Source organism: Salvelinus fontinalis, chromosome 4 (assembly GCF_029448725.1).
Source record: "Salvelinus fontinalis isolate EN_2023a chromosome 4, ASM2944872v1, whole genome shotgun sequence".
Classification (NCBI taxonomy): domain Eukaryota; kingdom Metazoa; phylum Chordata; class Actinopteri; order Salmoniformes; family Salmonidae; genus Salvelinus; species Salvelinus fontinalis.
In genome coordinates this window covers 29,697,188-29,714,186 of record NC_074668.1, presented here as the reverse complement: position 1 = coordinate 29,714,186, position 16,999 = coordinate 29,697,188, and the positions used below count along the sequence as shown (strand labels likewise).

General features: G+C 44.7%; 1 protein-coding gene across 2 annotated transcripts in view; it reads left to right on the top strand.

The window, feature by feature from the left end:
- LOC129853492 (transmembrane protein 132C-like) overlaps positions 1–16,234 on the top strand; it is a 211,449-nt gene extending 195,215 nt beyond the window's left edge. For both annotated transcript variants that reach the window (XM_055919598.1, XM_055919599.1), the window contains 4 exons: positions 1,485–1,693; positions 9,439–9,712; positions 12,618–12,809; positions 14,355–16,234. In XM_055919598.1, coding sequence (XP_055775573.1) covers positions 1,485–1,693; positions 9,439–9,712; positions 12,618–12,809; positions 14,355–15,542 — 1,863 coding nt within the window. In that variant the 3' untranslated portion in view covers positions 15,543–16,234. The remainder of the gene's footprint in view (positions 1–1,484; positions 1,694–9,438; positions 9,713–12,617; positions 12,810–14,354) is intronic.
- The last annotated feature ends 765 nt before the right edge of the window (positions 16,235–16,999 follow it).

Genomic DNA, 16,999 nt, shown 5'->3' with positions numbered 1-16,999 from the left:
GCCATTATAAGTTGTAGAAATAGTAGTCCTAATATGTATTGGTTTAATACAGAATTACTATTTCCCAGACCAGGAAGAAACAATAAGACAAAGTGTGGTGGGTTCACCTTACAAAGCTTCCTATTGCAGACGTAGAAAACTACAGCAGCATGCTGAGCGAAAATATCCAGTGGTAAGAAATCCATTTGAGAATTGAAGTCTAAAGCAGTCCTTGATATCAGAGGTTGAAGGGAGCTCTGATAGTTGACTGTAGCCCTTGGGCTCCCCTACAGTGTACTCCAGACATCCTTAGAAGGATTCATGTCAGGGAGAGAAAATAAGTAACAAAGGCTTGAAACCCAGAAAGGCTTGTGCTTTTGTTTGGTGAAAGTGAGGGAAGGACATGAGCAACAACAGGAGACATGGACTGTTGAGCAGGTGGGAGTCTGGGCTTCTAAAGCTGCCTCAGACGAGCAGTGATGCAGGGAGAGGAGAGTTGAAGAAGAGCTGGGTATCTGTCACACAATCCATTTTCCTTGAAGACACACTGTATGTTCTGTGAATGATGATTGCTTATTCATCTCTTATATCTGGCAATAAAGAAGCAACTTGGAAATGGGAAAATATATTTTATGATTTCATCTCAATTCATTTCATTGAAGAAGTAAACTGCTAACGGGAGCTAGATAAATAGATCAATTCCCTACTCTGTATGCTTTTAGAAGTGTGTGAGTGTGTTTGTGGCTGGGCAGGTGTGTGTGTGTGTGGGGGGGGGTTGTGGCAAATTCCCATCATTGTGTGTTCGATGCACTCCTGTAGCTGCCGGCCACCTCTGAAGGTTTGAGGTTTTGAGGCTTTGAGGTTTTGTGTGTATTTGTGGTGCTAACATGGCTACATCATAGGGCTTTAAGAGAGAGAGGCTGGGTGGGGATCAAAGAGTAGTTGCTAGTGAAGGAGCGAGGTCAGCCAGCTAAAGCAATGAGGAGCTGTGAAGCCCTGCTTCTTTCAATGGCATGCAATTAGCCCAGTGATTTCCTCTAAAAGGCCATTTGTGAAACAGATGATTTTGAGTTTGTCATGTTATCAGCGGAGACCTGCCTTCCTCTCTTTAGCTGCCATCTGTTGGTGCTGCATTTAGCCCCTGGGCATATCTAGGTGATCTAGGGGGCTGCATTGCAACCCTCTATCCACACATTCAAAGATTTGCCCCTGCCCTCTTCTCTCCTTTTGTAGTTGGGAATAAATAGAGGGGATGGCAATAAATAATGCAGAGGGGCACAACCCTTTATCTGGCCTATAGTGCATCTCATTCTGTAAGGGTTGAGATAAAATACATCCTACAGTACAGTACAGTACAGCACAGTTTGGAAAGTGTGTGTGTGTGTGCGTGCCAGCATTGTCCGTTGAGTTGGGTTTGGCTGGTCCTGATGGTGCTGCTTTGTCTGGGTATCTCCTTGTGATACTTACACATGCTTCTCTCCCCCTCCTCTCCTATTCCTGTCCAGGTGTCAGACAGGTGTGACTATGTGTTTGTGAATGGGAAGGAGATGAAAGGCAAGGTGGGGATGATGGTGAACTTCACCTACAGCTACCTGAGTGCTCAGCTGGAGATGAACGTGTGGATCCCACGGCTGCCCCTCCAGATCGAGGTGTCTGACACAGAGCTCAGCCAGATCAAGGGGTGGAGGGTGCCCATCATGGCAAGCAGCCAAAGGTATGTGTCCCTCTTCCCCTTCCATAGAATCACATAGGCTCTTCTTCACCCATGCTGTCCTAGCCAGGTAAGTGGACAGAACATGGGAAATGGGGATGATTGAAAGAGCATGCACAACAGCTCTTATCGTAGACATAAGATACCTTGTTCTGCACTTTGTATGAACACTATTAATATATAAATACCTGCCATATTTATCTCCAGCCAACATGATTTTCTGGCAGTACAGGATCTTGTTGTGTGCTATTGACAAATACGTCAATAATGTCCAAGTTGACATCAATTTAAAACGTCTTAGATGTTATTAAGTCCCCATATGAGGATGCCAAAAAAGTCCAATCTGTGTGCTCTCGGTTTACATTTTCTAAGAGGAGCTGAATTGAAGTGTGAGGTTTCAGACCCCATATTTGCATAGGGAGTGACGTGTCATGTTTTCTGGCCTATCCAGACAAAGAATCAATTATCTCTTCCACTGAGCGAGTGAGCTCAGCTTGAGAGACAGCAAATGAACGGTGACCGTCTAGACAATCCAGACATTGTGGTTTCATCTCATTGCCATATTCTCGGCTGGATTTAGAGCTCTCAACATGAAAAGAATATTAAATCATTTCATATAATTTAAATAAGAGCACTTTCTCTTGATCACGTGCTTAAAGTTGGAGTTGCAAGGAGTTTGCACACATTTTAATGTTGTCTTTGTACCGCTCAGTGGACGCTTAGGAGAAAATTACCTGTCAAAGGTTATATGAAATAGTGCCAATATTGTACTGTCACTAAGTATGATCATATTTATTTTACAGTTCTAAGAAATGTGACATTTTATTGTAAGTCGTTTATAATTGGTTTGTTACTATATTTAGAAAGCATTTCAGTCATTTCAAGCCTTATTGCCAAACTTTTGTTGAATAGGAAACAAACATGCTTGAGCTTGTGTCCTCAAAAATTGCTGAGGCCCATTCAGAGCCTCAGCAATTTATTTTAAAAAATACCAGAAAGGTGAGTTCCCGAGCTTTCTAAAGCTATGCAACATTACCAGTTATTGTTTATAGCCATCATAAAAAATGATTATGTTTGAGTATGTCTATTTAGGCAGAAATCTAAATGTTGTCCTATCATTCAACTTCAAGTGCAATGTTGTTTTTAGAATTGAATGACCCTGTACCAGTGCCCCTTGCCCCTCTCTATTAACTATATTCTCCTTTGTGTAGTATTGTGTACAGAGGGAGCCCTGATCACACTGACTGTATTGGATTGCCGTCATGGTGGGCTCACACAGGGTAATGAGGGCTGTGTTGTGTTGGACACAACTACCATGGTTGCTTCTGGTTCCTTCTGGCTCACTGCAGGGCCTGACATTATTAGAGCTGTCTGAAGGTCACCCCTCTCTCCCCCCGGGGCCGAGGCCTCGTCTCCAATAGCACCTTACCCACCATTCTGCTGGCCTCACACTCTTTGACACCCATCAATGGAGGGAGCAGACATCAGGTCAACATACTATAATTAGTACTGGACATGTTCACTATTGGACGTGGTTTGAGTCCCCTCTCTCACCTGCCAGCCTGGACATGAAGGCGTCTGGCTCCTTTATAATTAGCTGTTATCTTATTCAACATTTTCACTGACTGAGCTGAGAGGCATATAGTTTGGATTTGTGGGGGCTTGTTGTGTTATGTTGTTTTCCCATTGTGTGTTGGTATGCCCCTATCAGCAGGGACAGTCCATTTCTGTTCTCCTTGTTGATGAGTGTGTCTGGTCTGGCATGGAAGCTGACAGACCGCTGGGAGTTTGTTTCCTCCCTGTCCTCCTCTCATCTTTGTTTATCAGGGAATAACAGGCGTAACCTTGCAAAGTAGCGGGGTGACTGGTGACGAGAGAGGGCACCGGGCAACCGTCCACAGTCCAAGGAACCCACAGAGCACGGGCCCATTCAGAGCCTCAATACCAAGAGAAGGGACCTGCCTCCGTCAGATAGGCTGCTAAGTGAGCCACAGAGACGAGACAGAGAGAGAGAGAGAGACCATTGGGAACCAGATTATGTGTGTTCAGGCCTGGGAGTGGAGTGCTTGCCAGAATGCTAGCTCCACAGTCTTGCATTTGCAGGGTTTGCCTCCCCCTCCCAGCAGCCCCCATCAAAACATGGACAAGATAAGTGTTTACAGGCAGGCACATGAATTAATTCCCCTCGCTCAGGGATACAAGTGTGCTCTCTGTGAGGGATGTGCAACATGTCATGATGATTTTCTTCTCATGGCAATGTTTCCTTTGTTCCGGGACTGGGTTGCGTTTGTCAAGGGTTCTTATGTTCTGTTTTAAGAACATCTGCATGTTTCTTATTATGTAAGTGAGTGTATGTTGTCCTCAAATGCTGACCTTGCCAAAACAATGTCACTAACTGTCCTCTTTCGACATTACAATTTGGACACGCTCTCTCCCTCAGGGGGAGAGATGTGTTGGCCAGAGAACTGATCTCTCTGCCTGTCTGCCTGCCTGCTCCCTGCCTGCCCTGGTCTGTCTCTCCCATTCTGGTACAGGTGCACTCGCCACGCTCTCTCTCCCCATAGCTTTGCTCGCCTACATCATATGCATACATCGCTGACTTTTTATTGATCTGCTGTTGGACTATTTGATTAGTGACTCTTAGGGCAATAAACTAACATGTTGCTGTTGTTCATTTTGCTGTTGTCTACCCTTGGCTTTTACAATGTTGGCGATACCTTTAGAGCCCATTGCACTGTGAATGAGAAAATATATGACTGTTTCTCCCTCGAGTTTTGTGAGAAACCCTACGGAATGCACGTGAGAACTATGCACATTTCTCCGAAACAATATGGGAGAAATCGGACTCTTGCGCTCACATGTCATCATGTTCTCTTGGTACTTAACCATGTCTCTGGATTTTACACTCCTGAATCTCCTGAAATATGTTACGTTAAAGACTCTGGTGACTATGGATTCTCGTTCAAGTGCTGTCTGTAAATCCAAATGTTGTAACCCTCGACCTAGACTTGCCATTATCTTTCCGCTTCTATTGTCATGGAAATATGCAATCTAACCCAGTTACTGACTCCCACCCCCCCCGCCGAATTAAGTAGCCAGAGTGGCCTGAAGTTTTTGCATATGAATGCAAGAAACCTTCTGCCGAAGCTTGATTTTGTGAATATATGGATAAAGACTGCCGACCATGATGTATTTATGCTTTCTGAAACCTGGCTTAAAAAATCTATTACAGGCAAAAGTATTGGCATAAATGGTTACAATGTTTTTCGTACAGATCGTAAATCTGAGGGTGGTGTTGCTGTATATGTAAAAGACAAGTTCTCGGTGGTCGTTCTGACTTCTGTTACTAAACCTAAGCAATTTGAATATCTGTCTTTGAACCTAAACCTTGGCTCATCTTTAAATATTGTTGTATCTTGTTGTTATAGACCTCAATCTGCTACTGTTGGCTCTCTGGATTGTACTTTCGAAATTCGAGTTTGTCCTGATGGGTGATCTGAATCAGGATTGGTTAACATCTAGCTCTGATCAACTCAAAATTATATTCAATACCTATAATCTCACTCAGATTGTCAACAGTATAACTAGGTTGAATATAAAATATCCTCTGAAATCCTCTTGGATTTGATCTTAACCAATACTCCTCATCGTTTTAATGCTTCTGGTATTGTTGCAAATGACATAAGTGATCACTGTGCTATTGCCTGTGTGAGAGATGGTACAATTCCTAAGAAATCTCCACGTGTCATTACGAAAAGAAACTGGAAGCGGTTTGATATTCCAGGTTTTATACATGATGTATCTAGCATTGAATGGAATAGATCCCTGATGTTGAACTACCCTGTTCTTACTTCCACAACGCATTCCAGGATGTATGCAATAGGCCCCGTTAAAAAAATTCAGGATTAAAGGCAGAGAGAACCCTTGGTTTACTAAGGAACTTACAAAAATCATAAGTGAACAAAATGCTATGTGGGCTAAAGCAATAGGGACTGCTTTGGCAGATTATTGGATGGCTTTTAAATGTCTTCGAAATATGGGTTTGGCTATGATCCGTAAATTGAAAGTAGACCACTACCTGAAATCTACTTCAGATAATTTAAATAATCCATCCAAATTCTGGCAAGTAGTGAAGGGTTTGGAGAGCAAAAAAGATACACAGCTTCCCAAACAATTGTTGGTCGATACACAGATTGGAACTGAGAGAACTTCCATTCTGAAAGCCTTGAATCAGCATTTGTTTTTTAGATGCAGGCAGTTTATTTGAAAAGGTCAAAGGTATAATTGAGCCCCCTGTGAATTTACCTGACACCCCTCTGCACTCCTTCACCAGGTTCTCCTTTTCATCCTTCTCTGTTTCAGAAGTGTGTAAAGCCCTCTCTCTGCCCCAATCCCATCCTCACACTGCCCAATCCCATCCTCACACTGCCCAATCACATCCTCTCTCTTCCCCAATCACATCCTCACACGGCCCCAATCACATCCTCACACTCTGCCTCAATCACATCCTCACTCTGTTACAATCACATCCTCACACTGCCCAATCACATCCTCACACGGCACCAATCACATCCTCTCTCTTCCCCAATCACATCCTCACACTGTCCCAAACACATCCTCCCACTCTGCCCCAATCACATCCTCACTCTGTTACAATCACATCCTCACACGGCACCAATCACATCCTCTCTCTTCCCCAATCACATCCTCACACTGTCCCAATCACATCCTCACACTGCCCCAAACAAATCCCCCCACTCTGCCTCAATCACATCCTCACTCTGTTACAATCACATCCTTCCACTGCCCCAATCACATCCTCACACTGTCCCAATCACATCCTCACACTGTCCCAATCACATCCTTCCACTGCCCCAATCACATCCTCACACTGCCCCAATCACATCCTCACACTGTCCCAGTCACATCCTCACACTGTCCCAATCACATCCTCACACTGTCCCAGTCACATCCTCACACTGTCCCAATCACATCCTCACACTGTCCCAGTCACATCCTCACACTGTCCCAATCACATCCTCACACTGCCCCAATCACATCCTCATACTGCCCTAATCACATCCTCACACTGCCCCAATCACATCCTCACACTGTCCCAATCACATCCACACACTGTCCCAATCACATCCTCACACTGCCCCAATCACATCCTCACACTGCCCCAATCACATCCTCACACTGCCCCAATCACATCCACACACTGTCCCAATCACATCCTCACACTGCCCCAATCACATCCTCACACTGTCCCAATCACATCCTCACACTGCCCCAATCACATCCTCATACTGCCCCAATCACACCCCCACACTCTCCCAATCACATCCTCTCTTTTCCCCAATCACATCCTCACACTGTCCCAATCACATCATCACACTGCCCCAAACACATCCTCCCACTCTGCCCCAATCAAATCACCCACTCTGCCTCAATCACATCCTCACTCTGTTACAATCACATCCTCACTCTGCACCAATCACATCCTCACACTGTCCCAATCCAATCCTCACTCTGCTCCAATCACATCCTCATACTGCCCCAATCACATCCTCCCACTCTGCCCCAATCAAATCCCCCCACTCTGCCTCAATCACATCTTCACACTGCCCCAATCACATCCTCACACTGCCCCAATCACATCTTCACACTGCCCAATCACATCCTCACACTGCCCCAATCACATCTTCACACTGCCCAATCACATCTTCACACTGCCCAATCACATCTTCACACTGCCCAATCACATCTTCACACTGCCCCAATCACATCCTCACTCTCTGCCCATACTCTGACTAATCCTCAAGACTGGAAGACCCTCACTGTAGAGAGTATGAGTGGATGAAATTACAGTAATCTGTCAATAAATAAGATAAGCTGAACCATAACCACAGTTAAGTTGGAAATGTCACGCTACAGTGTAAAAAAAGGCAGACAGGATTTTGCAGTTCTTTATTCACTTTCCTTTTTGTATTATTTCTTATTGAAGACTAATTCCTTGATTTGAGTGCTTGTGAAATAACCCTCGTCCAGAAATCCCTCTTATCTTGTCAGTGGAAGTCCTGTGCCTTAACTCTACTACCCAAGGCTAATCTCTAACACTCTTAGCTAGCGTCTTCATTGCCAGACCCTATTCTGCCACACATGGAGGGATACTTATTAAGGGTGTTGGAGAGGAAAATAGAGACAATGGGAGAGGATAATCACAAGAATAACATTTCAAGTGAATAACTTCACTCTTTTCTCTCCCATCATGATATCAAACCTTGTGTGTGTGTGCATGTGTGTTTGCGTGCATGTGTGTGTCCGTGCATGTGTGTGTGTGTGTTTATGGCCAGACATGAGGTGATTAGGTGATGAGGCAGCAGGACAGGCGAAGCCCTGTGATTATTACACTGTTGACGAATCACATTCTTGCTGTGAGATGTTACCCCACTCTTCCACCAAGGCACCTGCAAGCTCCTGGATATTTCTGGGGGGAATGGCCCTAGCCCTCACCCTCCGATCCAACAGGTCCCAGACGTGCTCAATGGGATTGAGATCCGGGCTCTTCGCTGGCCATGGCAGAACACTGACATTCCTGTCTTGCAGGAAATCACGCACAGAACCAGCAGTATGGCTGGTGGCATTGTCATGCTGGAGGGTCATGTGAGGATGAGCCTGCAGGAAGGGTACCACATCAGGGAGGTGGATGTCTTCCCTGTAATGCACAGGGTTGAGATTGCCTGCAATGACAACAAGCTCAGTCCGAGGATGCTGTGACACACCGCCCCAGACCATGACGGACCCTCCACCTCCAAATCAATCCCGCTCCAGAGTACAGGCCTCGGTGTAATGCTCATTCCTTCGGCGATAAACGCGGATCCGACCATCACCCCTGGTGAGACAAAACCGTGACTTGTCAGTGAAGAGCACTTTTTGCCAGTCCTGTCTGGTCCAGCGACCTGTGGGTTTGTGCCCACAGGCTACGTTGTTGCTGGTGATGTCTGGTGAGGTCAGCTGTCCGTCCTGTCTCCCTGTAGTGCTGTCTTAGGCGTCTCACAGTACGGGCATTGCAATTTATTTCCCTAGTCACATCTGCAGTCTTCATGCCTCCTTGCAGCATGCCTAAGGCACGTTCACGCAGATGAGCAGGGACCCTGGGCATCTTTCTTTTGATGTTTTTCAGAGTCAGTAGAAAGGCCTCTTTAGTGTCCTAAGTTTTCATAACTGTGACTTTAATTGCCTACCGTCTGTAATTAACAACCATTCCACAGGTGCATGTTCATTAATTGTTTATGGTTCATTGAACAAGCATGGGAAACAGTGTTTAAACCCTTTACAATGAAAATCTGTGAAGTTATTTAGATTTTTCCTAATTATCTTTGAAAGACAGTGTCCTGAAAAAGTGACATTTCTTTTTTTGCTGAGTTTATTTATCTCACTAGAAGTGTTCTGTGTATCTATGACATACAATTACTTGTTTAAAGCAACTTTACAGGTGAATTCCACGAAAGCAACATTGTAAACTTGTAAGCCTTGTTTTCACATTGCAATAAATATTCTCATTGAGACACAGTCCATTCTTTGAGAAGATGACTGGTTGCCTATAGCAACTTGAACAGGATTTGCTGTCAGTGGGTGGGTGTTAGATGTTCATGTTACACTTAGTATGTTCATCTTAGACATGTCCAGTGTTGGGGTTAGTTTAGGCTTTCATGTTATAAGACTGCCTCTGTTTGTGATGGCAGGTCTGCGCGGGACAGTGATGATGAGGATGATGAAGACCGGAGAGGGAGGAGCTGCACATTACAGTACCAGAATGCCATGGTTCGAGTTTTGACACACTTTGTTGCCGAATCCACCAACCCACGTGGTCAGCCTGCCTTCATGCTAGGAAGTGATTGGCAGGTGGACATCACTGGGCTGGTGTGGGACTTCCTGAAGGTGGAGAACCCCCAGATAGCTAAGCTACAGGACAGACGTGTACTGGTGGGACTGGACATGGGGATGACCACCATCCAGGTATGCTGTATATCTGTGCATGTGTGTTATAATCAGCAGTTTCCATTCAATGGCCGAGCAAGTGAGTTAGGAATGAGGGGGGGGTGGAAGGAATTTGAAATATAACCATAAAACATCCCTGTTTTAATAATAGGGCTGAAAAATACCTTATAACAGTCATCTTAAGTCAGTTATAAGTTATAACAATGGGATGGGAGGAGATAATATCTATATTTTTGTTTCACCAACATTTTCCTTATCACCTTGTACAGTCAGCCAGGCAGGTTGTTATCAATGGTCCCATGTCCCCAGCTTTAGGCTGTGGTGACAGTAAATGGGGCCTCACCCTGTTGCAGAAAGGATGGATGTCATCTCTCACTAGCAGGGCCCCTTCATTTGTCAGCCTCCGCTGGCTAACTGGATAAATAGCAGTCAGTTAATGACGTCTGTGTGAGACTGATCAGCAGCCTGACAGTGTGGACTCATCCATCTGTCTGCAGGCAGACGTGCCTTCATCTCCACACTCATCCATACCCGTCCCCTGGCTCCCGCCTCCCGTTAGGCTTGGCACAGAGGAAAACACCCTCCAGCCCAACAGTGGAAAACAGCACGAGATGAGACAAAACTCTGAATAACTTTCTGTTTGTCTGTCACACCGACTACCTCACAGAGAGCTGGTAATGGGTTTCTGTGAAAGATCTAATTTATTTTCAAAATGACATTAATGAAATTAGATTTGCACTAATTAGATTACCAGGAAAATTCCATTAACAGCTGAAATTAGCACTTGATTGGCCCTTGCCTACCTCCGTGTGAATGATGGTGGTTTTCTGTCCACATCAACATTTGATGAACGTTTTATGAACAAACACCTAACAGTGAATACTGGAAGGTCTTGTTCAGGTCACCCCAATTACTGACAAATAACTCAATCTATATACTCATCATTGTAATTGGAAGCCAGCATAATGCTGGAAGGCATCAAGGTCAGAGCTGAGAATCACTGCAGGATTTACAGAGCATCCTAAAATAATGTCATAACAGGCTCCCTACCTAAACAAGGTAATGTGGTTGCGTGACAACAGTGAAGGTGATGTTTGATGTCCACTCAGCCAAGAGCACATGAATATGAATGAGTGTGTGGCATTATACTCTGGGGTATACCAGCCTTTTATATACAGTGCATTCGGAAAGTGTTCAGACTCCTTGACTTTTTCCACATTTTGTTGTTACAGCCTTATTGTTAAAAAAAACACTCATCAATCTCACACAATAATCCATAATGACAAAGAAAAAACAGGTTTTTAGAAATGTTTGTAAATGTATAAAATACAAAAAACTGAAATATCACATTTACATAAGTATTCAGACCCTTTACTCAGTACTTTGTTGAAGCACCTTTGGCAGCGATTACAGCCTTGAGTCTTGTTGGGTATGACGCTACAAGCTTGGCACACCTGTATTTGAGGAGTTTCTGCATATCCTCTCAAGCGCTGTCTGGTTGGATGGAGAGCATTGCTGCACAGCTATCTTCAGGTCTCTCCAGAGATGTTCGATTAAGTCCTGGCTGGACCACTCAAGGACATTTAGAGACTTGTCCCGAAGCCACACCTGCATTGTCTTGGCTGTGTGCTTAGGGTCGTTGTCCTGTTAGATGGTGAACCTTCACCCCCAGTCTGAGGTCCTGAGCGCTCTGGAGCAGGTTTTCATCAAGGATCTCTATGTACTTTGCTCCGTTTATCTTTCCCTCGATTCTGGGTAGTCTCCCAGTCCCTGCCACTGAAAGACATCCCCAAAGCATGATGCTGCCACCACCATGCTTCACCGTAGGGATATGCCAGGTTTTCTCCAGACGTGACGTTTGGCATTCAGGCCAAAGAGTTCAATCTTGGTTTCATCAGACCAGAGAATTTGACCAGAGAACTTGTCCTTTAGGTGCCTTTTGGCAAACTCCAAGCGGGCTGTCATGAGCCTTTTACTGAGGAGTGGCTTCCGTCTGGCCACTCTAAAATAAAGGCATGATGGTGGAGTGCTGCAGAGATGGTTGTCCTTCTGGAAGGTTCTCCCATCTCCAAAGAGGAACTCTGGAGCTCTGACAGAGTGACCATCGTGTTCTTGGTCACCTCCCTGATGAAGCCTCTTCTCCCCCGATTGCTCAGTTTGGTCAAGTGGCCAGCTCTAGAACGAGTCTTGGTGGTTCCAAACTTCTTCCATTTAATAATGATGGAGGCCACTGTGTTCTTGGGGACCTTCAATGCTGCAGACATTTTTTGGTACCCTTCCCCAGATCTGTGCCTCGACACAATCCTCTCTCTGAGCACTACAAACAATTCCTTCAATCTCATGGCTTGGTTTTTGCTCTGACATGCACTGTCAACTGTGGGACCCTTATATAGACAGGTGTGTGCCTTTCCAAATCATGTCCAATCAATTGAATTTACCACAGGTAGACTATAAACAAGTTCTTGAAAGTTATCAAGGATGATCAATGGAAACAGGAGCTCAATTTCAAGTGTCATAGGAAAGGGTCTGAATACATATGTAAATAAGGTATTTCTGTTTTTTATTTTTAATACATTTGCAAAAAGTTCTAAAAACCTGTTTTCACTTTGTCATTATGGGTTATTGTGTGTAGATTGATGCAATAAAAAAGAAAAACATTTTTAGAATAAGGCTGTCACGTAACAAAATGTGGAAAAGGGGAAGAGGTCTGAATACTTTCTGAATGAACTGTATCTAATGAAATGCGTTGAAATACCAGCTCACCTCACATCCCCTGTATATCAAAATAGTTCAGGTTTGATGATGTTTAAGTAAATAATTTGTCCTCACAAGTAACTTGTTTCTTTCAACGAGAATACTTTTCATGTCCCGCCCATAATCTGGATCCCAATGGTCTCTCTCTCGCTCATGTGTACTGGCCCAGGTGCTGTCCCCCCTGTCTGACTCCATCCTGGCAGAGAAGACTGTGACGGTGGTGGATGACAAAGTGACCATCACAGAACTGGGGGTGCAGCTGGTCACCGGCCTGGCTCTGTCCCTGCAGCTCAGCCCAGGAAGCAACAGGGCCATCCTCGCCACGGCAACCACACAGGAAGTGTTGCAGAGCCCCAAACAGGTCTGTTCAACATTCTGTATATCTTCAGAAACTACTGTCCTACTTGGTTAGCAGTCCCTTTGAGTAAGAGGGATTTTACCACGGTGATGCAACAGTGACAATGTTAATTACTGTAGTTTATTTCATGTGAGCCATGACTGTTTTCATCCCATTTTACACAATTGCAGTCCTTTAATGTAAACATTTACTAAGTACTGCAAACTGTGTGTGTGTGTGTGTGTGTGTGTGTGTGTGTGTGTGTGTGTGTGTGTGTGCGCGCGCGCGGTTGGTTGTGTGTATTTATTTGTTCCACTGCATTCCTAACCCTCTTAATTCCAACTCTTGAAAGGCAGCGTGACAGAATGTGTTTCCTTAGGCATCTAACAGAAAGGGAAGCTTCATCTCAGAGCGTGTAAAAGCAACACTGCCCTAGCTGTCCTATCGTCTTTCGCCTCCCTTTCTCCCTCGCTCTCCTTCTCTCGTGACCTCTTTGATCTGTCCATCAGCTCGCCAACACACCCTCCATCTTTCTCTTTCTAGTGAGGGATAGAATGGAGGACAGGCTAGTTTTATCAGTCCAATCTCTGTAGGGAGGATGTCCGTGCGGAGATAAGCGGCCAGTAATTCCCTTGCGGATCTGTAATTAGAGAGCAATGGCGGACTACTGAAGGGATCTCCACCCCTGCTCCCGGGGATTTGTCCTGTGGCCAAGATGCTTGTATGTGTTAAATCCCCATTTGCATGAACTGTCTTTAATGTGACTGACTGTTCTTTTCCCTATCTTTTATTCTGTGTGCCCTCGGCTCTCAGAGCACAGCAGCTGAGTTAGCGAAACAGCGGGTCTTAGTGAGCTATCCTCTACCTCCCCATTCCTACTATTATAGTATATGAGTCTGTATGACTCCCAATGGTGTAGGGCTACATCTCTAAAAGTAGTACCAGAAATAGTACATTTTGTTGTTTCTTTACATTCTGATCTTTTGAACCTTGTCCTGTTGAAGTGTTGAGTAGTCAGGCATCTTTGCTTTCTTGTTCCTCATGGAAATGGTTTAATTTGTTTTATTTTGCCTTTTTTTAAACATTTATTTAACTAGGCAAGTCAGTTAAGAACACATTCTTATTTTCAATGACAGCCTAGGAACAGTGGGTTAACTGCCTTGTTCAGGGGCAGAAAGACAGATATTTTACCTTATCAGCTCGGGGATTCAATCTTTCAACCTTTCAGTTAATAGTCCAACACTCTAACCACTAGGCTACCTGCCTAACAATTACTCTACAAGGTGCTGTATACAATTAGCTTGCCTAATGAAATAATAGCGCAGGAAAAATGCAGAAATTTTAAATTAATTTTAAATCTGTATTTTTGAAGCCTTCATTATTCTCTACTTATGTTGAGGTTGCTGTAGCTCTTCAAAATGTGATAATGTGACCTGTGTGAGGTCACTGTCAGTGTTATATTAGAAAAAATATATATATTTGTTGCTCTTGTTCATTGTAAGTAGTCATGTCTGTGTTTGGTTCTGTGTGTGTTACCTACTCACTGTGTGTATGTGTGTGTTTGTCCAGGAGGCCCTGATCAGCGCGTGGCTGCAGTTCAGTGATGGCTCCATGGCTCCTCTGGACATGTACAACCCAGACTACTTTGTCCTGACGGCCACGTCTCTGGATGAGGAGGTGGTGACGGTGCAGCAGGACCCCTCCTGGAAGTGGCCTGTGATCGTAACCGAGTCAGAGGGCCAGGGCCTGCTGGTCAGGGTGGAGATGACTGTCTGTGAGCTCTGCCAGAAGTTCAAGCGCCGCAGCGTGCTGGCTGCAGGGAACTGCAACGTCAGGGTGAAGTTTGGCCAGAGCGACAGCAGCACCTCCAGAGGCAGTGACTACGGTCCGGAGGGCGAGGAGCTAGAGAACAGGGCCAGCGACCGCAGACAGCAGTCCCCCTCCCAGGACAGGACTGGTCTGGAGGGCCACTACTACGGCAGCTCCATCTCTGACATGGACAACGGGGTCATGAGGAGGGTCACCACCACCACGAGTACCATCGTCAGGAGGCCCAATGGAGACAAGCTGTCAGACGATGGGAACCAGGTCCAGAACATGCCAGACTTCTCTGAATTCCCTGCTCATGTGGACCTCCCTCGCAGCCGCAACATGGACGATGATCTGATCCAGACAGCCCGGGGCCTCACTGACCTGGAGATTGGCATGTACGCCCTGCTAGGGGTTTTCTGCCTGGCCATCCTGGTCTTCCTCATCAACTGCATCTCCTACACCCTCAAGTATCGCCACAAGGAGATGTCCATCGAGGGCCAGGAGAGCATGAACCATGCCCATGACTGGGTGTGGCTGGGGAATGAGGCGGAGCTGCTGGAGAGTCAAGTTAGTCTGTCCCCCCAGCAGGACGAGCTCACCTCCATGGTGGACTGCACCGCAGGGTTGGAAGAGGGCAGTCACCTGCTCAACGGGGCTTCTGTCCATAAGAACGTGCAGGGCCAGGTGCACCGGGCAGCAGACACGGGGGGCTGCACAGCCAAGGATAGCAAAGGAGACTCGCCGACCACAAAGAGGAAGCGTGTGAAGTTCACCACGTTCACCACCATCCTGCCGGACAATGGTTGCCCCACTGTCAGCACACTGAGCATGGGCCACAGCCAGGACATTAAGTGGGTGTGTCAAGACGTAGAGCTAGGGGACTCCAAGGAGCCCTGGAACTACATGGAGAGGTTAAATGACAGTGCTTTAAAAGAGGTGGCGTAGTCTGTGTGCTCAGTGCACTTATAGCGAACTCACCCTTATGCCTTTCACAGTGAAGTTGGCCTGGACAGCACCTAATGCTAAACCCAGAGGAGGTTGAAATCTGGAAAATTAATTTAAGGGGACAAAATAGTAATGATACCACACAGGAATAATGGCAAATCATTAACTTGAAAGAAATTAGGATGTCTGTTTATTTTTTGATAATTTGTTTCTCTCTTAATATCTTCCTACCTTTTTATCATTATTTCATTATGGTTATTTTGTAGGTAGACTTAAACCATGTTCCCAGACTAGCTCTGCATTACTGACAAAACTATGAAATGTTACGCAGATGATATGTAGATTTAAGAATGTAATATGAATAAATATTTAAGATGTATATAAAGTACTCATTGAAAGGTTTTGGAAGTTTTGTAGCATTTTGAATATTGATTTCCTATTCCATGTCGTTTTTTTATTTATTTCTTTTTTTATAAGTGTCTGGTCTCCCAGAATAGACCAGAGTTAGTCTTCAGAACATCCTGCATGTGGTTTGAAATAAAGGCACAAATTGTAGGTTCATCCTCACCTTTCCCAGAAGACACAGAGAAACGGTTATGTATATACTGAACAGTCCTCCTACAAGCCATTGTATTGTTGCTCTGTATATTGTATTTTCATATCTATCATCATTTAAAGAATATTCAACAATGTAGAGTATGCGTGTCCACTTCTATCCACCAACCACATGGAAATACATTAAACACGCCCACACTAATTTCTCTTTTCTGCCCACTATCTTCAATGACTGGAGATTAGTGCTTTTCCAAGTTATGTCTTCATATAAGCCACACAGTATAGTTAATATGGTGTAGGAGTTGTAATCGACTACAGTAATTACCAGTAATGGAATCATTTCACAAAGGCTACATTTCCTTGGTGAAGAAAACGATTTACCCATTAGGCAACTGTAAGTAATTTGCTGCTCTTCTATTTTCAGAATTTAGCCAAACATACTTAACTCAACTGTATATTAGACCAATCCATTAAGCTTGGGAGCACAACAGCTGGATTTGGATAAAGGATGAAGATGTCACCAATTATTCTACCAGCAACTATTAGAGTGATTCTCTACAATAACATGACGCCTACCTCATGAATACTGATTGTACTACATGTCAATGTGACATTTCCTCTACAACCCCTCACATTAAAATGCCAATTATGGTCAAATGAACCCGTCTCTGAGCCTGCAGAAACGCTCGGTGAGGACAAAGTGGAATAGGATTTCTTTTGAAATGAAAAATTCCCATCATCAACCCTAATAAATAGGCGAAGCCTTCTACTGTACACGGGAAAGAGGATGGGGAAACATTTCCGCTGGAGTTACTTCAAATATGAGTCATTTAGCTAACCAGCACAGCCATAATATCAACTTGACATCAATAATCAATATAACTTTTGTTACAATATCTACT